The sequence below is a fragment of the Pestalotiopsis fici genome (genome assembly GCF_000516985.1).
Source record: "Pestalotiopsis fici W106-1 unplaced genomic scaffold PFICI_Scf_9, whole genome shotgun sequence".
NCBI classification, from domain to species: Eukaryota; Fungi; Ascomycota; class Sordariomycetes; order Amphisphaeriales; family Sporocadaceae; genus Pestalotiopsis; species Pestalotiopsis fici.
The window spans coordinates 2,059,899-2,082,472 of record NW_006917099.1 but is presented as its reverse complement, the minus strand read 5'-3'; the positions used below and the strand labels follow the sequence as shown (position 1 = coordinate 2,082,472).

Sequence of the window (22,574 nt, the reverse complement as noted above, 5' to 3'; positions counted from 1 at the left end):
GATGCTTTCCACCACTGCGCCTGGGGAAAAGGGGCAGTAACTCCAAAGCACCTTGGGGGACAGCAGCGTGTCCGTCTTGAGGTCGTTTGAGGACAAGAATTTCGTCTCTGACCGCCTCACTAGCTGATAGAATTTGTGCCACTGTGTTGATCCGCAGGGGCAAAGGCGAACGCAAAGAGTCGTCAAACGTCCTTGCCAGCCTTGACAATCTCATCCTTCGTCATGTTCAATGTGAGGATAGGTTCATTGAGATTCACTGTCAAGGAGCCCGGAAAAACAGCAGGATGAGCAAGTACCAAGCACAGCACGCTCTCAACACTTGATAAAACAAATGCAGCACATGGTACGTTTTGTGGGGTCAGCACACAGTCATACCCTTATTGACTCGAACCTTCTGCTCAGGTTACTCCTGAGACCAACCGCAGGACGCGGATACGACAAATAACAAGCCAGCAGTAACTGGTCATCTAAAGGGAAAGGCTCGAAAGGACGCCAGAAGATACAGGAAGTCCAATGCACCCTTGGTAATGTCGTGGGATGGAAGATGGACACGATACTCCAGTGTCACCGCCGCTTCACTTGCCATCCAACCCATCTTGCCCCGACCCTCGTCGATAACAAGCTCGTCGACATTCGAAAGCGGGCCTGCAGTAATGCGGCCAGGGATCATTTTGTTCTGCTTCTCGACAGGCGAACAGAAAGCCCAACAAAATTCCCGTTCCCAAAGTCCATAATGGACAGGTACATCGAGTGCCCGTTCTGTTGGCGGGCGGAGTACCGAGGGCCCTGGATAGAGCAAGAGATTGGTTCTGGATTGGTCAATTCCGACCAGAACCCGTTTGCCAGTCCAGAGTGGGTACAGGAACGTGTCCCAAGCGCAAGCGCATTGATGACGTCTGGAAGCGCCAGTACACAAGACCTCTGGAAGAGGCTGGGGATAGTGACACCCTCTGGAAGAGGTAATGTCTACTTACAGCGTATGCACATGACAACCGCACGTGACGAGGCTTCACAAAAGTTTCATGTGTAGGCCATCTCTTTACCATTAATAAAATCCATGGTCCTCTCCAAATAAACGTTCAAGTTGATTTGTGACATGATAAAGTAAAAGGTGCGTCGTCAAGCGTGTCGTAGCAAAGAGACTGCAGACTCATCCCTCGTAGTTTTGAAACTTATAGGAATAAAAGCCGAGAAGAATTTCTCAAGCATGTATATTATCTATTACATTTAGGTATTATCTACTCTACGGGCGCGTAGCCAGCAGGAGGGTTTAGGCCATCGGGAATCTCGAGGCCAAAGTCATAGTAGACGGGAGCAGGGTTACCATACCAAGCCTCCTTGATGCTGGGGAGGACGGTACGGTTGTGAGGCAGGCCGCAGTCACCCAGCTGAGGTCCGGGGTACCGGCTGTTTCCACCATTGGTGTTGAACTGACCGGCGTAGGAGTAGTTGAAGTAGCGGTCCTCGAGAGCAACCTCGCCGGTCCACTCGCGAATGGTGTCGCCCGTCTTGTCGGCAACGAGGCTAAAGACGTTGGCGCCGACGTCGAAGCGGCCCAGGGTGTGCAGGTCCCAGTTGGCCGAGACGGTGGCAATCTCGCTGTAGTGGTTGTAGTAGTTGTCGTCGGTGGTGCCGACCAGGTCCGAGGGCACGGCGTCACCGAGGAGAATGCCCAGGATGCGGTTCTGAATGCTGTAGCTCTCATTCTCATCAAAGGTGACCAGGACGAGGGTGTTTTGCATGAAGCGCTCATCGTCGAGAAGGGGCTCGAGAAAGCTGCGGGTCCAGGTACCGGCAGTGGTCACATCGGTATCGTGGCCGTCGCTCGTCATGTTGGGGGTGATGAACATCCACTGGGGGAGGGTCTCGTTTTCAAGGTCCTCGTAAAAGAGGGTCAAGTTCTTGATCAGAGACAGACGATCCGTCTTGCCAGCATTGGCATCGTAAATAACGGCAGGATTGTGCTTGCGGACATAGTCATTGGCTCCCGTCTCTTGGTTGACATATGCCATTCCCTCGAAGCCCGTGTAGGGCATGTCCTCTTGATATTCGGCCCATGTGATGCCCTTGTCCTCGAGTAGGTCAATGACGGTGGAAACGTTGGCATCGATTTGGTTGAAATTGTCGTTTTGCATGCCAAAGTAATCACCACCAATGGCAGCGACATAGTTGGGCTCACTGGGATGGGTGACGGCATGGTAACCAGACAGGGTGATGCCTTTTGATGCCAGCCATGCTAGGTTTTCTGTATAGAGTAGTATTAGTCAATGTACAGAGTTGGTATTAGTCGATATAAAAAGATGACTTGCCGTCACCCGCCGCCATGTCATAGTCGGTATTTTCCAACCATATCACGACAAAGCGATCAAAGGCAGCACCCTTGACATTGCTGGTAGGGCTGGATGTCTTGGCAGTTGCTCTGGCCGCGGCGACATCGGCAGTAGCAGTTGCAGTGTACAGATTCTCAGCCTGCGCCGCAACACTGGCGGCCAGGAGGGGAAGAGATAGCAGAGTCGTATACATGTTGACTGCAAGTCAAAAGTTTGATGAAACGCCTACACGCGAGCACTCGAAAACATTCAGCCAGGCACGCGGTCAGACAAGTTTAAATGAAGAAGAAAAAGGTTGGTTCGGTTTCGATATCCGGCGTATAACGCCGAGAAGGAAGCAGCCGAACTTTCATGGTATAGATCTAGTAGCTGCATCTTCCAGGGTCTTGAGAAAAAGTGCACCAACGGCTTGGTTCAAAGAGGAAAAGAGGAACTTGTGTGTGGGGAGGTCGCTGCAATGGCGATTTGACCAATCAACAGTTCGGAATAGAGGCCTCGTGGGTGGTCAGCCAACCAATGAAATGCCTTTTAATAGGCGACCATGTTGTGTATTCTTGGTGTATGCCTGGATGATCAATGTTTAGCTGCAAAACAAGCTTTGAAAGGAGATGAAGCGTCTTGTGGCAGACCAGGCAGCATCTTGGCATCACGGGTCAAAGGCTTGTTTGACGATTAGTATATATCAAAGGTTTGTTTGAGACGGTAAGTTTTATTGTTGATATTTTCTGCCGTCCAAAAACGCCCAGCTTGACAAGCTGCAGGTGATTTGATCCAGACCTTTCAACTGACCAGTCTTGCTCGAGGGAATGGTAAGATGGTAGCATTGCAGGTCGACTAGAGGGGAAGGTGAACGGGGGTTTAAAGGAAAGCACGTGTGTAGAATAGAGCCAAGCATTGGCAAGTGGGAGAAACGGAAGCCGATGGGGGTGGGTTGGTTGTTCCGAACAATCTCCACCTTTTGCACAGCCGAGAGTTTACACAGTCCCTGAAATGGTCGAAACCTCGGACGAATTAAGGGATCGACATTTAGAATCCAGAATCACCAAGCAGGGCGACGTGGATAGTGTTTGTTTCAAGGCCTTCATCATCGAGGACCGCCTAGTATTACGACTCGAGGATACGCGCGGCAGTCGACGGGTCTACCAGGGGAGCGCTGTAGATTTCACAATTTAGAAGGGGCTTGGCTAAAAGTACGTCGCGGCAACGGCAGCCAAGCTCATGCATAAATTCAAGCTAGGCTGCTTGTGGGGATTAAGCTGTCGTCCCTCCGCCCCATTCACCAGCCCGTAAAGGGATTCTACAGGGGATTGCACTAGGCCCAAGTCTCGGCACCTGCTGATTGTAGCAACCGTTATTGGGTGTACTCATCTTCTCCACAGGGGTTACGCGTTCTACCAAATGCACAGATGGTGATGATTCGACGTTTCCACAATGCAACGGGAGCTCTCGACGAACCGGCGTCATCTGGCTTCGTCAACACGTCTTGGTTTTAATTTGTGGATAGAGTAGTCGTGGTACTTAAAATCTTTGCTTCCTTGATCAATAGAGATGAGAATTCAACCCACGTTGCCAGTTTATATCCACCACCAACTAGAGCCTTTCATTGTTTCGTCATTCCTTCTGGCATCTAAAAGATAGCATTGATAACCACGTGCTCGACACCAGACTCGCCTTCTGGATTGTCCAAGTCGACAGTCTTTACTCAGTCAAGATGACTTTCAACATGATTCAAAACTTTGCTCAACAAGAGCCCGTCTACGAGTCCATCCCGGGCACTCCATACACGCCCGCAACCTCTTTGGGATACAGCAGCGATGGCGATGAAAAGGGATACTACCGCAAAGGCCATGCTCAGGGCAACGCCATTCAGTTGCCCACGCTTTCGCGATTCTTGGCCGACTTCACCCTGGGTTTTGCAGATGGCTTGACGGTGCCATTTGCTCTGACTGCAGGTCTTTCTTCCTTGGGTCAAACCAACACGGTCATTCTGGCGGGAATGGCAGAAATTGCTGCAGGCAGCATCAGCATGGGAATTGGAGGTTATCTATCGGCCCGCGGCGATATTGCCGCGGCGGCAGCCTCGAAAAAGGACACACAAAACAAGCTCGGCGACCACGCACATTTCGATCAAGAAAAGGCGGCCGAGAGAAGAACGACTACTATTCTAGAGGAGCATCTCGGTCCCCTGCGTCTGCCGCAACACCTGTACGATGCCGTGAGGGCTCACGTCAATGCGCAGCCCGGCGTCGCTGCTGCTATTCTCGAACAGCGACAGAGCCTGCAGGATGCCAATGATTCCGATGGCGACGACGAACTCTGCTCTCCAGTCTGGAATGGTCTATCCGTGGCCATGGGTTATCTCCTCGGCGGTCTTTTGCCACTCTTTCCCTACTTTTTCGTGGCCGAAGTTTGCGCTGGCCTCAAGTGGAGTTTTGGCGTCTGCGTCTTGGCCTTGTTCATCTTTGGCTTTACCAAACACTACCTCTTGCAGGAAGAGGTTGAAGACAAGCACTGGAGTCGTGCCTGGGACTACCAAGTCCGAAGATTGAACAGAATCAAGGAGAGTGTGTGGGAAGGTTTGCAAATGGTGGTACTTGGAAGCATTGCTGCTTTTGCTGCTCTTTTATGTGTCAAGGCTTCTGAATCAATCGTCTCGTGATGATGCCACGAGCAATTACTTTTGCCATTGTCTGCAAGATGTAAATCCGCCACGGACCAGCTCTTGAGCATAAATGTCGACAATGGCCCCGATGCAACTGCGCACAACTCAATGCTGCAATGGCGGAGGCGGAGGCGGAACTCCTCGTCCCATCCCCATGGGCATTCCCATGGGCATTGGCATTCCACGGCCCATTCCCGGCGGTCCACCTCTACCCATGGGAAACGGACCCGGAGGCGCGCCCGGCCACGGAGCCCCAGGCGGCATTGGAGGTGGCCCACCTGTCATTGGCCTCGGCATGTGTTGTCCATCGACCCATTCCGTTTCCTCCATTTCGCTCCCAGAATCAGACTGTCCACTGGAGCCACTGCTCGACGGAGATCCAGACGTGGCCCCAGAAGTTGTACTTGTGCGTGGGGATTTTGGAAATCGGACTCGGCCACAACAAGCCCATGCTAGTAAAAGGAGCACGATTGCTCCGACGACACCACCAATGACGCCACCGAGGGTGGATTGGCTTATACCATTGTTTGTAGGGGGCGCGACAGTCCCTTTTGCTGGCCCGTTGGTTTCTCTACCCGAGCCAAGTGTAACTGTGAATAGCTGTGTGGTGGAAACCTTGCTCACAGTTTGGATTATGGTCTGGTCAGAGTCTCGAGCCGCTTCAAGCACTGGAGATGTCGAGAGAATCGCCATGACGTGCCGATACAATCAAATTCAAGAGTCAATATCCCAATACTGGGAATTGGGATTAAATATCCAAGAAATGAATAAAATTAGAAATGACCTCAAGCCTGTCTCTCTTGTACTTTTTCCCATGCTGACGAATCTCATTCCATTCTGTGCAACTTGTTCCTTCACATTTGCATCGAGCAGGGAACCGAGACAAGCCACCTAGACTGTGATTGAATAGGAGGGATGTTTTAACCGACCTAGACAGGGTGTAATATCGTCACCTTGTTACAATACCAACGCCGGGCGAAAACGTGCGTTATGCAAGGCTCAGATTAAATCACCTCGCATATCTACGTTTCATGCCCTCGGCAATTCACGGCCTTGTGAATATCGACTTGACGTCCAATCCAAACCCAGAATCGGAACCAGACCGCTCTTGCTAGTGACAAGTGTGACATTCCCAGCCAATATAAAGATGCGATCACCAAACTCCAACAGGCCAGACCTTGCCTTGTATATCTGCATCACACAAAAAAAGGTGAACCAAGACGTATCATTTAGAATCTCTGCTTGTCCTCCCGGGGATGCGGGGTAAACACATCCTAATGAAGGATTCCAAGTCGTGGTGTTTGTACGCCAATGCAAGGCTCCGTGAATGGTCCAAGTCGAGGAAAAAGAAAACATACAATAGCGCCCACCTCCAACCCCCCGCGCTGGCGGTTGGGTCGTGGTTTTTGTGATACCCGGCGTCTTACATGCATGAGAGGCTCGGGTTCCCGCATATTGAAATGGTTGGCAAGTCTTGACAAGTTGAAATTGTACCGAAACCTGTCTCGGTATTGGCAGAGGAATGTTTCTAGACGTTTGCAAACATGGCAAGCCGTTTGATTTCATTACAGCGGATTTTACTTTTGAATATAGGATGAAAGAGTAATTACTACGACAGGCATACCAAGATCCTCCAAGATTCATGTAGATATCCGAGAGATCGGAGGTGAATCATTGGCCAGGCTCGATGCAACCATTACACGAGATATGAGTTGTCCGTTTGAGGAATGACGAAAAACTCTCCTGGATAACTCGGAATTCTTGTCAGATTGCACTCGCACTGACGCAAGTGATCGTCCCGACCATCATGTCTAGAAAGGCAGGACAAGATTTATGCTAATTACTTGGCAGGAGGTAGTAATTGAAGATACGGGATGAAGGGTTACAGAGGCAGGGCATGCCACTCGGACTTGTCCAAGTAATATCAAGATGATATCACTCGGTCAATAAAGAGTCTGGAAGTATACGGCGAGTGACGGGGCATCTGGCAAAGTATCACCCGAGTCCCGGTATTGCAGCATCGCATCTCCAGCGCGACCTAGATTACCCAGGACCATGTCAACCAGCCCATCTCGTCTGGTTCGACAATGAGATATCATCCATGCCCTCGATCAAGGCATCGCCGGCCATGGGTAATGTTTATATCAGTGTTGATAAACAACTCTGTAGCATGGCCTTTCCATATTACTCTGAGCATTGCCACGATTCGACAGCTGAACAATCAGCCCAAGACTCTTGCATGATGGAATTGGATAGAAACAAAATACGAGATTTTCTGCACAGAGCCTCATATTCATCAACATTTACTCTTGGCACATGGATCAACAATAGTCGGCGTAAGCCGGTGGACTCGCCAAGCTATACAGCCCCAATCTTCTTATTTGGAAGCATTCTTGAAAGTGTCGTTGATGCATAATAATCGCGATTTCACCCGAACTTTTCCGTGTGGCTCCATTTTGATTTCAAAGCCCTTTATAAAAGCCAAGACTTGTACGGTAGGCCAAGTCATGACAACACACTTTGCTTGCGACAGCGGACGCATCTGAGCGGATAATTCATGTGAATATATGCATTCCCGTGGAGATTTGAAAGAATTTGAAGCGGAAAAAGTTGGAATTGCAACGTTGTTATCAAAGATTCTGCAAGAAAGTTGGTTGCATCGGCCGTGAATATCACCGAGAACGACTCAAGCAGCCAAGCCACTGATGCCGTAGCGGAAGGAGACGTGCATGGCGGAAGCGCCGTCACAAACCATATCGGCATATGGCTCGAGATCTATCATCCGAGTCGGGAATAATCGTTGAAATGGTAGAGTTTACCCCTGAGGAGTATTCTCTGATATAGAACAAGCCACACGGCTGCAGCTGCACGTCATGTATTTGATATCTCTGCATATTCCAAGACGGTCTTGCAGCCAAATCAGTCATGCAATCCGACTTGCCACAATGGACTTTTACATGGTTAAACGATGAGAATCCAGACCTGGAATCGGTACGGAGCCGACTTGCAAGGTTCATAACCACGATAGACGTTGAACGGCCCGGAGCGAATGTCACGCTGAAAAAAGGTAAATCTATCAATTGTGGGCCAGATCAGTGAGGATGCCGTATCCGTTTTGAGTTGCAGACGTGATCCATCGACTGCCCAAGATGATATCTGTGGCTACCATTTTCGAGGTTGACTGCGAGTGGAGAGAGTGCGCATTGTCTGCATCTTGTTGTTTATGAGATCTGGACTGATGAATCCACCTTGATCGATGCCCGGCCGTCGTTTTGTATCGTGAGCCCGAGCTTGGATGCACTGATAGAAGTGAGAAGAAAAAAGGCGTCTCGTAGCAAGTATATGAAACAACCAAGCCAGTATCCGCCCGGGCAAACGAAGCAAGAGTTGCCTCAAATCGGCGTTTCTCTACGGTGTTATCGGCAAAGATCGGGGGTAGAGTATTTTTCCTCAAACCCATCACACCCGAACTTTCCATAGGTTCGAGCATTGAAACCAACGGGGCTGCTAAAAAGTGCTGTAGCGTAGGGGTACCTTTGCTGTTTGGCCCACTATAAACCCACCAACATTTGACAGCCAAGACGCGCCCAAGACCTGCCAAGAGCGGCGCCGAGGGAGCTGGTGGAAAGCATTTGGGAGCCTCACAGCGCATCGTTTTGCCTCTTGTCAGTGGCTTTGGCGCTGGATTGCGTCGCCTCTCAGGGCCAGCAGCAACCCGACCAGTTCCGCGACAGGACTCGAAAGACCCACTGATCTGAGAATGAGCTACGTCCATTTCCAACACGACAAGAGTGTCGCATCCAGTATTTGACATTTCTTCCATTGCCATTGCAGACGCTGGCGGGCGCCAAAAGCACAAGGGTCATGCTAGCCAGGCATCAATCAACCCGTTTGCCAAGCACACAGCCATGGTCGCGCCAGTCCCTCCGATTGGGCGTCTTGCCCTGAGAGATCTACCACTCACGCCTCAACTGCCGGAGTGCGTATGTCTCTTGCTATTTTAATACCACCTACACAATTCATACATGTTTCCAACCCGTGGGGGCTCAAGTAAAACCTCGAACAAGAAATGGTTACATGAGTTTTCAGAGGAAAGCTCTGGTTCTTCTTCTTCTTCTCCAGACTCCGCCTCCGCATTTTCTGCCCGCAGACTAGAACCAGTACTTTTCTGTGGCGCTCGAGCCGTCGACGTTTATTCTCCAGGGAACCAACTGTAATTGAGGTGCCAAATGATATAATAATCAGCAGCAATTTCACAAGGTACGGTAGGTGGTAGTATTAGACGCCCAATGACCTATGCTAGTGGGTCAGACAAGATTCTGTCCGTAACCCGACCCCCGTGCCAAGCTGATCCGCGGCCATAGAATCTAGCCTTGGTCGACTTCCAAAATGGTACTCATGAAGATCGTCATGAGAAGCTCGGGCTACCTGCTGCCACTAGACGACGCCCAGCCGTCTCTTGGCTTATCTCCGCCCTCGAGTTTGCGTGCCACTATGCCCAATGCAAAGTTCTTGGCCACAGACGCTTCTGATTCTGTGATGTTTCTCATTTCTTGGCAGTATACCTATCAGTCTGGGCAGAGTCCACTTGATAAAGGAGACCGACTCGCCCCAAAGGACGTGGCAGTGAAGAGGATCTTCAACAACAATAGAGACCATTGCTTGGATCTCGAGGGCAGATTTATTATTTCAGAGTCTGGCACTCTCTTTTCTTCTTTTCCATTTGGACCCTATTCATCAATAATTCCTTCACATCTTGCTCCTTGCTGAACAAGTTGCATTCTATACACTCACTCATATAATATAATTCCAGTCGAGTCAGAACAACACAAGGCTATTGCCAGGTGCAATGGAAAAGAGCACGGTACCCAGACATTATCACACATCCCAACCCTCCAGTTCTAGTTCTGGACCCGACGCCTATACTGCCGGACCATCATACGGCTTTGAAATGGCTTCATTACAAACATACGGAAACCGTCACAATGAAAAGAGACCCGCAAGTCCAGAACCCGAAACACAACTCAACTCGGCAGCAACTTCGATCCGTGCTGGCAAAGAGAGCCACGATGTCGAGAGTGGTAGTGGAGGTCATGGTCACGTCGACATCAACGATCCCAACCGACCTCGATACGGATTCAAGGAGAGACTTCATCACTTTACCTGGGCCTGGTATACATTTCCCATGAGCACGGGCGGTTTATCTCTTCTCATCTTTGCTCAACCACATCAGTTTCCTGGACTCCGGCAAATCGGTCTCTTTGTTTATATCCTCAACATTCTCATCTTTACCTGCATCACTACTCTCATGATTGCTCGATTCTTTCTACACCGCGGCGACTTTACCAGATCCCTCTCTCACCCTCGCGAGGGCTTCTTTTTTCCAACATTTTTCCTCTCGGTCGCTACTCTCATAACCAGTACTCAACGATACGCCATACCCGACAATGATGTGGCCCTCACCTGGGCCATCAAGACGGTCTTTTGGGGTTATGTCATAGTCACGCTCATTCTGGCCATTGGACAGTACAGTTTCGTCTTTGCCTCGCACAGCTTTGGCCTGCAGACCATGATGCCGACCTGGATCTTGCCCATCTTTCCCATTATGCTGTCGGGTACCATAGCCTCGGTCATTGCTTCGACTCAACCCGACATTGATGCCGTGCCCATTGTAGTTGGTGGTCTCACCTGCCAGGGCCTGGGTATCTCGGTTTCCTTCATGATGTATGCTCACATGGTTGGTCGACTAATGCAAGCTGGTAAGTTTCTTTCCTCGTTGCTTTAATAATCTCTAACATTTTCAGGTCTACCCAACCGCGAGCATCGTCCTGGTTTGTTCATGTGTGTCGGACCTCCATCTTTTACAGGTATGTCGTGACTTTCCATCCTCGAGTAACCTTTCTAACAAAATCAGCTCTCGCATTCATTGGCATGGCAAACGGCCTTCCCAACAAATTCGACCCCAACGGAGATGGCATGATTGACGCCGAAATCATTCGCATCTTTGCCTCGATTGGCGCCATCTTCCTCTGGGCCCTGGCTCTGTGGTGGTTCTTTGTCGCCGTCATCGCCGTCATTGCCTCTCCTCCAAAGTACTTTCACCTCGGCTGGTGGGCCATGGTGTTCCCCAACACGGGCTTTATCCTGGCCACCATTTCCATTGGCAACGAGCTGCAAAACGAGGTCGTCCTCTACTTTGCCAACGGCATGTCGATACTGCTGCTCTGCACCTACTTTTTTGTCCTGTACAATCTCGTACGGGCTGTTTGGATTCAGGACATCATGTACCCGGGACGGGACGAGGATGTCGAGGATCATTAAAGCGTTGCATGTTTCTTTTGATTTACTGTTGGGTCTACTAGAACAAGACCCTGCCACATTGGACAGACTTTTGTTTATTTCCTTGATTAGCATCTATACATGGCGTGGGGCGTTAAAAGGTGCTCAACCTCTACATGAGCATTGGTCACGGGCCCTTTTTGGCTCGAAAAAAGATACCCTGCCCCCATAGAATGGTTCTAACGGCTTGCATATTAGAAATGGGAGGAAAAGGGATAAATCAGGGGCAGGATACTATTCCAGAATATACAAGTTCAAAGCTCACAAGTTTTTATGTGATGGCTCAATGAATCATGCCTGGTTGAATCCCTTGTAAATCAGTCTCGATGCGACAGTACTTGAAGTAATGATGAAAACATGATTCTGTAAATCAAGGCTGCCCTTTCATGTGACTGATGGATGTAAGGCAGTCCGCAAAGCCACACATTAGCCACATTTACTTGACCATGTCTGCATTTCATAAACCCTGCTTGAAACAAGGACAGAGAACAATAGCATGCTGAATCGAGCTTGGCAGAACCCAGAAACTCTTGATCTCAAGACACATGGCTCGTGATGAAGAATAGAGCCCAAGTCATGAAATTACACGCGAATAATCAGGATTCCTTGCCAATTGAGAATATCTAGTGCCCGCTTCGAAATGGCACGCATTCTTTCACGTACAAGGTAATTAATGCTCAATCATATTTGAATTCAGTGAATCTTGCGAGTATAAATTCTAATCTGGGCACCTGCCACGCTTCATATTCATACCACATTTACGCCACAAGCATGCAACTCTTTAGATGAGTCTCTCAGGCAAGAGCCCCCAAAAGATTGCAAGCATAGCCCTATGAAAATGATGGAGCAGTCGTAGGGTTTCATTCACGTTATTGTAACCACACGCGAATAATCAGGTTATTTAGCCACTTGAGACTCTCAAGTGCCCCATTTGAATGGCACGCAATGTGAAGGATGCTCAACCTCACTTGAATTCAGTGAATCCGACGAGTCAAGAATACGTTTTCACAAGGGCACCCGTCACACTTCATATTCATACCAGATTTACGCGACCAGCATGCAAGTCTCTAGATGATAGGAGCAGTCCGAGTCTCTCAGACAGGATCTGCATCCCCAAAAGGTCACAAGCGTAGCCCTATGAAAATGGTGGAGCAGTCGTAGGGTTTCATTCACGTTATTACAACTATAAATGTCCTGTATTATTTGGGCTCTTGGTTTCATTGCTTTAAAATCAAATGACACCTTACCAAGTCCCATTCCGTGCATATTCCAAAAAGAGGTGCTTCTAGTCGTGGCCCGATAAGCAATGTTACTGGGGAAATGCAACGCAACCAGTGGACACTATAACATCTGCCGTGGTTATTTTTGGCGTATATCCACTTGATAGTCGAGAAACTTGTACCTTGCAATGCTATACTATCAAATGAGACTAGATTCGAGTCCGTTTAGGCGTTGTGACCTCGTAGCATTTGTGTCGCTGGCGGATGAGTTGCACGTGCACAGCATATGCTTGTTTACCAAGAATTGTTAGAAAGACATGCACTGATTGCATCCGTCATCCACAATGTCATGCATGCAAGCGAAAAGCGTCTAGAAACGGGACGGATTTTGAGTCAAAAGCGTATATCAATACAACCTCTTGCTGCAGGACCTAGAGTGTTGCACAGTCAATCTGATTACTCGTGCCCAGTCTCTGGATTGCGTGTCTGCTCTGAAAATGGCACTTTCGATACTCTGATACCACGACTTGCCACGGAAGTGAACGTGCCGTCAGAATCATGATCGATTACGGTGAAAAGTCATGACAAGCACTTGTTGCCAAGTCTGATGGACTCTTTAATACTCGCGGGATCTGTCCAAGGGGGTATCATTTTTGCAGCAATCAAGGCCCTGGACCTTTTCCCAGCCAGGTCAAGACGTAATCTTTGCAATCTCAAGCATCTGTACAACACACCATGATACACATGCTCTTGGATCGAACCACTCACTCGTTCTCAACAGTGTACGCGATCCCACTCTTTCTCATGGCCATGCACGTCGGATGGAATGGATGCGGGGTGGCGGTGGGGGTGCATGGAGATCGGCGGTGCATTGGACTTTTAACCCATGGAGACGAGAGGCATCCAGCAGTAATCAAGGGACATGTCTGTCCGTCCTGGTAGACGCTTTCGTGATAAGACGTGATGATGGAAAATGTCTGAATACTTGTATGCCAAGATTGCATACGTTGCTCAGACATGAGAAATATCGCAAGGACCACGAGTACGCAACCTTGCTGTCGCATTGCGCATGAGCCGCGCCCTTGTACTCTCCGCGCAATGACACTCTGGGGGTTCATTTTCCAATGGACGGTCAGAACGTTATGTGGGAAGAAATACAGGCATGAACGGGTAGCAGACGCGAATGCATGATGCCGATTCTTCCACAATCACGACAGACAGAAACTGACCCAACCGAGTGACTATTGGCCTATTTCCATCAGACGACCCAGTTGCAACGTGACCAAGGATCTCGCCAAAAAAAGACATGTCCAGTACCTTACAGCACGCTCCAGTGGCTACCCAAGAGGGGGGCAAATGAAGCCCTTGCAGAACCGTCGTCCAAATAGGGAAGCTCAAAAGTCGCAGGTCCAGACTTTTCCACCCGTGAGCCGCAATCGACTTGCTCCACCATTACGAGTTTAGCTTGGCAAAGTGTGACTTGGGAATATAGCCGGTATGTAATAAGGGTATCCAAGAATGACTGGTGGTTGCAAGTTCAGTGTAAACGAAATGAGCATACAGCCGTTGAGGCAGGAGAATGTGCAAGATTCATGGTTAAGCATTTGCAACGGCTAAAGGTCCACCTGTAGGGAACTGGGCGAACCGCTAAAAGTTGGCTTGTTTAAAAGTCGCTTTCGCTGGATCGACGTGCTTTCAAAGCTTAATTGACCGGTATACGGAATGGAACAATCAAAGAGGTTCATCAATTCCTTGTACACCATTACTTTCCATCCTTGCATGACTTGCTTGGGGTCTTTTGTGATATCCCTCCGACTCGTCATGGCACCTAGGGAACCGCCAAGTCTCGTTGCCCAGGCGCTGGTAAACAGACCAGGCCACTTGCGCTCGGCAGTCATTGCGTGCGAGTCAAGCTCGGGACTGAATGGTTCTTTTGACATGGCTCAGTGTCCAGGCGGTGGTTCATGCTGTGAAATATGCCCAGGCGCGATGCAAATTACCAGGAAACAGACACCCAGCGCCTCGACGGCAGTTTTGCCCTGAACAAGGAGGTCGGCCGTGAGCATACAGTCGATGAAAACATTTGATTCTTGTTTCCAGGTCCATCGTTTCTCGGCGGTGCAAATACATGAATTCCACATGCCCAAAAAAGAGCCCCATCAGGCAGGTTCTATTTTTATGCTGTAATACACACACAAGGAGCAAATAACTTGTCGTGTGACTTGTCGTGCCCCTTTTTTGTGTTGCCGGCACGCTGCCATGTTGTCTCTCGGCGTACAGAATGCAGGGCAGTGAGGGAGAGAATTGAGCATCCTAAAAGTCGGAAGGATTCATTCTCTCCATATCATGTTTATTCGTCTCCGCAATCGTCTTACTGTGTGCAGAGGCGAGAGAGGGTCCTTGTAATGCAAACCAAGGAGGCAATGCTCGTACGCCTCTCTCTCATTAACAGCGACCGCGGAAGAAATATAGCGGTCTACGTGAGCTAATGCTGTCCAACACAAGACCCGTAAAGTCTAAATTCTTGCGAGTAACCACATCAAACTACTCGCTTAGTTTATCGGTTTTCCGCATTTCATCATTCGCATCTCATCAGAAATCATGAGCAATTCCGACCATCTCCATCGAGTGCTTCCATCTCTAGCTCGTCTGGTAGGGCCCACCCCAATGGCCTTCCTGACTTGTCTAAGCGCCCACCGCCCAAGCCTCCAAGGAGCGGGACGCCACCAACGAGACGGTCTCTCCCCTCAATTGACCAACGAAAAGTGAGCACACAGGGCGACCAAGATGAGCAAGATCTCGCCTGGGAAAACCCCCCCGGTCCCTGCCAAGCAAAAGGATGCTTGACCCCGAATGTGCCTTGAGGCCCGTGGACCTTCCCGGCGAACCCTTGCGTTATGCTGTCCTATTACGTTGGCCCAACTCTTCTACGATAGTGATCATCATGCTAGGTAGCTTATCATGACCGGCATACAGAGTACCCATGGTTGCACCCGTAGTGGAGCACCTTTATTGGGGCAACAACACCACAGTAGCCGGGGGGGCAAAGGGGAGCAGGTAAATGCCAACAAGCTATTCGCCCAGTGCGCACCAAGCCGTCCGATTTGGGACCCCCGGATCGTCATATGTACCATGTATGGGTTGTAGCTACAAATAATGGCGCCGTCCCGCTTTCACAAGAAATGTTCCTCTTTTCCGGGTCCATCTGAATTCAGCTTCGTCGTCGTCTCTTGTCGTGTGCTGAACTCGATCCAAGAGTGAGGATTGTCAGTAAAACCGTAGTCATGGTTAGAAGCAATTTGGTTCTGTCGCTCTTGGCGAGCGCTGGAGCTGTCTCTGCGGCAGCTTCTCGCCAGGCCATCAAGGTTGTTCCTGGATCATACATTGTTGAATTCGAGGACACAGAGGTGAGTTTCAACTGATGGACCGCAATTTTCTATACTGACTTACTTAGGACTCGGCAAACTTCTTTAGCCATGCCAGCTCCGTCAGCGAGACAACAAAGACCTATGACTCGCCACTCTTCAAGGGTGCCGCCATCAAGTTTAATGACCTCTCCACGGCAGACAGCGAGGCCAAGAACCTCTTGTCCTTGCCCAGTGTCAAGAAGGTCTGGCCGAACCGGGTTTACTCTCTGCCAGAGACCGAGGTTGTCTGGACGGGTTCCCCCGAGTCTGGTGCTCTGACCAAGAGACAAGACGACAATACTACCGACACCTTTTCGCCCCATGTCATGACCCAGGTCGACAAGCTCCGTGCTCAGGGTATCGTCGGTGAGGGTATCAAGATTGGTGTCATTGACACTGGTGTAAGTTGTATTACAGCGAGTTGTTGAGCCATGCTGACTTGACAGATTGACTATACCCACCCGGCCCTCGGAGGTGGTTTCGGCCCAGGCTACCTGGTCAGCTACGGCTACGATCTCGTTGGTGACGACTATACTGGTTACAACACTCCAGTTCCGGATGACGAGTAAGATGTGAAATGATTTCTCTCGAGGCTTTTGCTAATGCTAGACAGCCCGTATGATGGTTGCGCTGGACACGGTTCTCATGTTGCGGGTATCATTGCCGCTCAGCCTAATGAATTGGGCTTTACTGGTACCGCTCCTGTAGGTTGACTGCGCTTCTTTCCCTTGATCATGGCTGACTCGAATAGGGTGTCACACTTGGTGCCTACCGTGTCTTTGGCTGCGACGGCAGCGCTGGCAATGATGTCCTCATTGAGGCTTACCTCCGCGCGTACGACGAGGGCAGTCAAATCATTACCGCCTCCATCGGTGGCTCTTCCGGATGGAGCGAGGACCCCTGGGCCGTTGTCGTCTCCCGTATCGTTGAGCAGGGTGTTCCTTGCACCGTCTCTGCCGGCAACAGTGGTGACTATGGTCTGTTTTACGCCAGCACCGCTGCCAATGGTAAAAAGGTTACTGCCATTGCCTCGTTTGACAATGTCGAGTCGCCCGCTCTGCTCACCGTCTCCAACTACACCGTCGACGGAGGCAGCATTGAAAAGTTTGGCTACGCCGCTGGAGAGCCAAGCGACTGGGCTGGTGTAAACCTGCCCCTCTGGACTGCTTCCTACAACACCAGTGACACTGCCGGTGGTTGTGACGCTTACCCAACCGACACCCCTGATCTGTCTGGCTACGTTGTCCTCATTCGCCGTGGAACCTGTACCTTTGTCCAAAAGGCAACCAATGCTGCCGCGTACGGTGCCAAGTACATTTTGTTCTACAACAATGTGGCTGGCGCTACTGCTGCCGCTGCCGACACTGTCGACGGTATTCTCGCCGTCGGCATGGTCACTGCTGACCAGGGAGTGACTTGGGTCAATGCCCTCGCTGCTGGATCCGACGTTGAGCTCGACTTTGAAGACCCCGAGACGGCCCCCGTCAACTTGACCACGACCCAAAACACCGTCACTGGAGGATACCTCAGCACCTACACATCTTGGGGTCCCACCTTCGAGGCCGATGTCAAGCCCCAGGTCGGATCTCCTGGTGGCAACATTCTGTCCACTTGGCCCCAGACTCTTGGCTCTTATGCCGTCCTTTCTGGAACATCCATGGCTTGCCCGCTTGTTGCTGCCGTTATTGCTCTCGTTGCCGACGTCCGTGGCACATTCGACCCCGCCGTCATCGAGGCCCTCTTGGTCGCCACGGCCGCTCCGGCCAACCTCAACGATGGCAGCGGCACCTATGACATTCTTGCTCCCGTCGCCCAGCAGGGTGCTGGTCTCGTCCAGGCTTTCGATGCTGCCTATGCCACCATCATCCCCAGCGTCTCCTACCTTGCATTCAACGACACGGACAACTTTGTCAGCACTCTCAACTTTACCATAACCAACACGGGATCCGAGGATGTCACCTACGACCTCAGCTCTGTCAGTGCCGCCACCGGATACACCTTTTCCACCTCGATTTACCCCGACATCTTTCCCGGTATCGAGTTTACCGACGATGCTGCCACTGTCGCCTTTGGTGAGGACAAGGTTACCGTTGCTGCCGGCAGTGATGCCGTCATTTCTGTGACCGTTACTCCCCCTACCGTTGATGCTACCCGCCTGCCCGTCTACTCTGGTTACATTAACCTCAACGGCAGCAACGGTGACAGCCTCTCGCTGCCATACCAGGGCATTGTCGGTAGCCTCCACGACACCACTGTCCTCGCCGATGGCTACCTCGCCCTGTCGACCGACTCTACCCTCGCCCCCATCACGGGCAGCAACTCTAGCTTTGTCCTGTACAAGAATGACGCCAACACGACCACGGTTGTCGAGCCCCTTGCCGTTTCCGACCTGGCCTTTGGCTCGCCTCTCGTCAAGTACGAGGTCATTGACAGCAGCGAAACCAACCTGGGCCAAATCCTGGGCTCCCCCATTGAGTTTGCCTCGCGCGACCCCTGGTCGGCCGCCTGGAACGGTACCTTGGCCGACGGCACCTATGCCCCGGCTGGTACGTACAAGTTCAAGATTTCCGCTCTGCACATTTTTGGCGATGCCAGCGATGAGTCCGAGTATGATGTTGCCGAGTCGGCCGAGTTTGCCATTAGCTATGCCAACTAATATCTCACGATGAAAATAATGATATAAGTACGGTACTTTTCTTGTATATATAAAAGAAACTTTTGAATTACCCATGATGTAAACAATTTCTGTCTCTGAATGACCAAGTGATGCTATTCAAATTGATGCTATTTTGTAGAATTAAAGGTGAAATATCAAGTGTTGATTATACAATTCGTAAACGGAAATGGACAAGGTTAGCGTACCGGTCCGGGCCCGGAACATCGCGGGGCACATGGTGATGCCGTCATGACGTCCTCGTTGATATGCACCTTTAATATGCGGCACGTCATGTTTGCTTTTCATTTTGAATATTTTCAAATACAACTTGCTTAGAATGTTGAAATCACTTTTTACAAGATCTATTCCCATTCGCAGTGCATTTCGACCATTTCAAATTATAACTCAAACAGCAACCATGGCAACAGGCAAGTTTTGCAGTTAATGCCATGACTACAAGTATTGACAAATGTCCAGGCAAGACCGAAAACCAAAATCTCCAAGCCAACAGCCTGTTTGACGTCTCGCACGTCACGGCCGTAGTGACTGGCGGCGGCACTGGCATTGGCCTCATGATTACCCAGGCGCTGCAGTCCAACAGCGCCAAGGTGTACATAACCGGGCGGCGAAACGAGGTGCTCGAGGAAACGGTCAAGCGCTATAGTACCGGCCCGGGCAGCATACATGCTTTGACTGGCGACGTCAGCACCAAGGACGGCTGCGTCAAACTGGCCCAGACGCTGGAGAGCAAGGAACCCAAAGGTATTCATCTGTTGGTGAATAATGCGGGTATTGCGCGCGACGATGCGACAAAATACTGTATGTGAGATGAAAACGATGCGCAAGATTGCTTTTGTCTAACCCTGCTACAGCATCGGCCGGCCAACCCGACATGAAGGATGCCAAGGCCATATCAGAGCACTTTCTCAAGTCGGAGCAAGACGAATGGGCAAATACATTCCAGACCAATGTGGCGGGAGCATACTACATGTCCATGGCTCTACTCCCGCTGCTAGCCCGGGGCCGCGACGCGACGCCCGGGTACACGTCGCAAGTGGTCAATATCACGTCCATTTCCGGAGTCATGAAGGGTCCCAGCGGCGGCCAGCCCATTTACGCCACCTCGAAAGCGGCAGCGACACAGCTCAGCCGTGTGCTGGCGGCACTGTTTACCGAGGTCGGGATCCGCGTCAACACTATTACCCCCGGCATTTTCCCTAGCGAAATGACGGCCGGGTCGTCTGGAGAGGACAACAAGAGCACGCTGGACATGAAACTGAGTAACCCCTCTGGAAGGACGGGGCATGATACAGACATGGGGGCTACCATTTTGTTCCTTGCGGGTAAAGGTGGATTGTTTTATAATGGACAAATCTTGTACCCAGATGGAGGTGAGTAGAAATCATGCCTTGAAGTTTCATGACTGACATGTAATCTAGGGTCCACCCTCGTTCAGCCGGCAGCGAATAACTAGGTGATGGAAAATACATGCAATCACGTAAGGTTCATGATTGCGTGCCAATGGATTTAATGGGAATGCAAGGTGTTATAAACGCTTGAGTCGTGATACATGGCCATGTGAATAATCTATCCAAAGCATGCTTGTTCCCAAAGCATCCGAGAGTTGTAAAAACTGCATCGTCACAATGCATCGTTTATGGAAAATCAAAATTTCGCTTGGAAAACGATCAAGCAGGAAGGTCAAATACCTTGCCTGGATTCATCAACCATCTACATTGTTAGCCGAGGTCAAAATTGTGAATAAGAAACTTACTTGGGATCCACTGATTGCTTCAAGGTCTTCATGAGATGAATTGTATCCTCACCGAGCTCATCAACAAGACATTCCTATTCATGTGAGTGTAGTCAACACAAGACGAGAAGAGCACCAACCTTTTTACCAATGCCAATCGCATGTTCGCCCTGCATCTGGTGAGTACGTGTTCATTTCAAACCCTTGCTACTTACCGATACAGTTCCCTCCATTTCCAAAGCTCTGGCCATCATTTTATGCACACAGTCAGAGACGAATTTTTGATGCGACTTGTTTTCCGTCTCGTACAAGACGGCTTGATGAAAGTTTCCATCACCGACATGACCAATGACGCTCGCAAAAAGGCCTAGCTTGCTTGAATCCTGCTTGGAGAGTTCTGAATGACGATTAGTCATGGACGTGTCAAACTGTATTAATGCATACCAATAATTTCGGCCAACCTGGAAATGGGCACCGCCACGTCGGTCGACCAGATGGAGTAACCCGGCGGCTTGATGGATGTCATGGTCCATAATGCTTCTTTTCGTGCCGACCACATGTCGGCCTCTTCTTGCTTGTTCCTGGCAAAGAATATAGACTGTGGCGAGTATGGTTTCACCAGGTCCGTGACTCTCGAGACGTCTCCCTTGATGCCGTCGGTTGTTCCCGAGAATCTAGAATGATTAGCCAGTATATCCATACGATGATCTCTTGTCATACTTGAGAAATAGTGTCGGGCTTTCATCCCACTTGATCTTCTTGACTGCCTCACTGCCATGTCGATTAACAACCTCCATTTGCGTATCATCCATTAATTCCAACGCTGCCAGCTGAATGCCCGAGCGAATAAGCCTTGTAGCAGCAGTGGTTGCATCCGTAAGTGTAGGAAAGGAAACGACTGCGACACTGGTATCCTGCGGTATGACGGCCAACTTCATGGTGATCTCGGTGACAATACCCAGAGTACCTTCGGCGCCGACAAACAGGGACGTGAGATTGTACCCGGCAGAATTCTTCCGGGGCCGCCTGCGCGTCTTGATCACCCGGCCATCCGCCAGTACCACGGTCACGCTCACCACCCAGTCCTTCATGGTGCCGTAGCGAAACGCATTGGTGCCGCTGCAATTCGTCGACACCATACCGCCAATGGTGGCCGTGGGTGACGGGTCCAGCGGGACAAACAGCCCGTCGTCCTTGATCTGGTTGTTTAGATCCAGCCAATTGACTCCAGGCTGAACCACAACGTCCATGCTGTTACGAGTTAGCAAGCTCGAGGTTGGTCACGTCCAACTTACTCATCCGGATGGAATGCGACGACCTTGTCCATCATGGTAAAGTCTATGCATATACCGGAATATGGAGAGGAAAAGCTCCCCTCTACAGACGAGCCCGCTCCGTAGGGAACTAATTACGGTAAATATACATTTGTAGCGCCATACTGACATCAACTGACCCATGGGGACATTTAGCTTGTTGCAAATCTTGACAATTCCGCAGACCTCTTCTGTAGTCTTGGGATAGACGACAGCTACCGGCCGCCCAGGCGAGTTGGACGTGGACCAGTCGGAATATCCATGGCTCTCGATGGTTTCTTCATCAAAGCTGACCGAGTCCTCGCCAAGCAGACTGGTGATTTCATCTGCAGCCTGTACCAAACCGTCAGCGTCGGAATAGACTCGAGATTAATCAACTACACACTTTTTGCATGGCCGCTCGGCTGCCATAACGTGTCTGTGGCGATCGATTGAGCTCATGAGGCGCAGGCCGCGTGTCCCGTGTATTCGACCACCACGCGCCTAGGCCAACGGCTGCAGGCAGCGCAAGTAACGCCCATACCGGAAGCGTCACGTGCGCCCGGCTCTGGAGCGGCGGCGGCGTCGTCTTGTTGGTTCTCTGGCTGTACCGGCAGACTTGACCTCTGCGAGTGGCCGTCTTGGCCGCACGAGGGGCTGCTGCTACATGAAAGGCCCGAATGGTTTTTTGAAGCGACAACATCGTGGCTGGTAACTGACCTGGACTTGAACAAGTGGCCGTAGTGTTTAGATGCCTGCCGGGGACAAGTCAAGAGGTTGGCGGCAGTAGATTTCAACATGGCCTGGTTCCGCGGCCAAGGATTGCGGGGCCGGCGGCGATCCGACGGTTAGCATTCGGGGTGGATGATCTCGTCAGCAGTAAATATTGAACCTAGTCTTGATGAGTGAACAAAC

General features: G+C 50.5%; 7 protein-coding genes across 7 annotated transcripts; 5 read left to right on the top strand and 2 right to left on the bottom strand.

The window, feature by feature from the left end:
* Positions 1-1,238: 1,238 nt before the first annotated feature.
* Positions 1,239-2,523, bottom strand: PFICI_12057 (uncharacterized protein; the record flags this gene model as incomplete). Its single annotated transcript, XM_007840638.1, has 2 exons — positions 1,239-2,245; positions 2,316-2,523. 2 exons carry the CDS (start codon positions 2,521-2,523, stop codon positions 1,239-1,241), a joined length of 1,215 nt encoding a protein of 404 aa, XP_007838829.1.
* Positions 2,524-4,041: 1,518 nt separating this feature from the next.
* On the top strand, positions 4,042-4,989 carry PFICI_12056 (uncharacterized protein; the record flags this gene model as incomplete). Its single annotated transcript, XM_007840637.1, has 1 exon — positions 4,042-4,989. One exon carries the CDS (start codon positions 4,042-4,044, stop codon positions 4,987-4,989), a length of 948 nt encoding a protein of 315 aa, XP_007838828.1.
* A 157-nt stretch (positions 4,990-5,146) lies between these two features.
* On the top strand, positions 5,147-5,687 carry PFICI_12055 (uncharacterized protein; the record flags this gene model as incomplete). Its single annotated transcript, XM_007840636.1, has 2 exons — positions 5,147-5,398; positions 5,619-5,687. 2 exons carry the CDS (start codon positions 5,147-5,149, stop codon positions 5,685-5,687), a joined length of 321 nt encoding a protein of 106 aa, XP_007838827.1.
* A 4,256-nt stretch (positions 5,688-9,943) lies between these two features.
* Positions 9,944-11,313, top strand: PFICI_12054 (uncharacterized protein; the record flags this gene model as incomplete). The annotated part of the gene is made up of 3 exons (XM_007840635.1): positions 9,944-10,751; positions 10,797-10,859; positions 10,907-11,313. The coding sequence occupies 3 exons, from the start codon at positions 9,944-9,946 to the stop codon at positions 11,311-11,313; spliced, it is 1,278 nt and encodes a 425-aa protein (XP_007838826.1).
* Positions 11,314-15,835: 4,522 nt separating this feature from the next.
* PFICI_12053 (uncharacterized protein) lies at positions 15,836-18,614 on the top strand (the record flags this gene model as incomplete). The annotated part of the gene is made up of 5 exons (XM_007840634.1): positions 15,836-15,958; positions 16,006-16,359; positions 16,405-16,523; positions 16,572-16,662; positions 16,710-18,614. The coding sequence occupies 5 exons, from the start codon at positions 15,836-15,838 to the stop codon at positions 18,612-18,614; spliced, it is 2,592 nt and encodes an 863-aa protein (XP_007838825.1).
* A 449-nt stretch (positions 18,615-19,063) lies between these two features.
* PFICI_12052 (uncharacterized protein) lies at positions 19,064-20,088 on the top strand (the record flags this gene model as incomplete). The annotated part of the gene is made up of 3 exons (XM_007840633.1): positions 19,064-19,433; positions 19,487-20,005; positions 20,054-20,088. 3 exons carry the CDS (start codon positions 19,064-19,066, stop codon positions 20,086-20,088), a joined length of 924 nt encoding a protein of 307 aa, XP_007838824.1.
* A 296-nt stretch (positions 20,089-20,384) lies between these two features.
* Positions 20,385-22,362, bottom strand: PFICI_12051 (uncharacterized protein; the record flags this gene model as incomplete). The annotated part of the gene is made up of 8 exons (XM_007840632.1): positions 20,385-20,462; positions 20,508-20,537; positions 20,583-20,764; positions 20,812-21,041; positions 21,088-21,618; positions 21,663-21,771; positions 21,821-22,013; positions 22,066-22,362. The coding sequence occupies 8 exons, from the start codon at positions 22,360-22,362 to the stop codon at positions 20,385-20,387; spliced, it is 1,650 nt and encodes a 549-aa protein (XP_007838823.1).
* Positions 22,363-22,574: the final 212 nt, after the last annotated feature.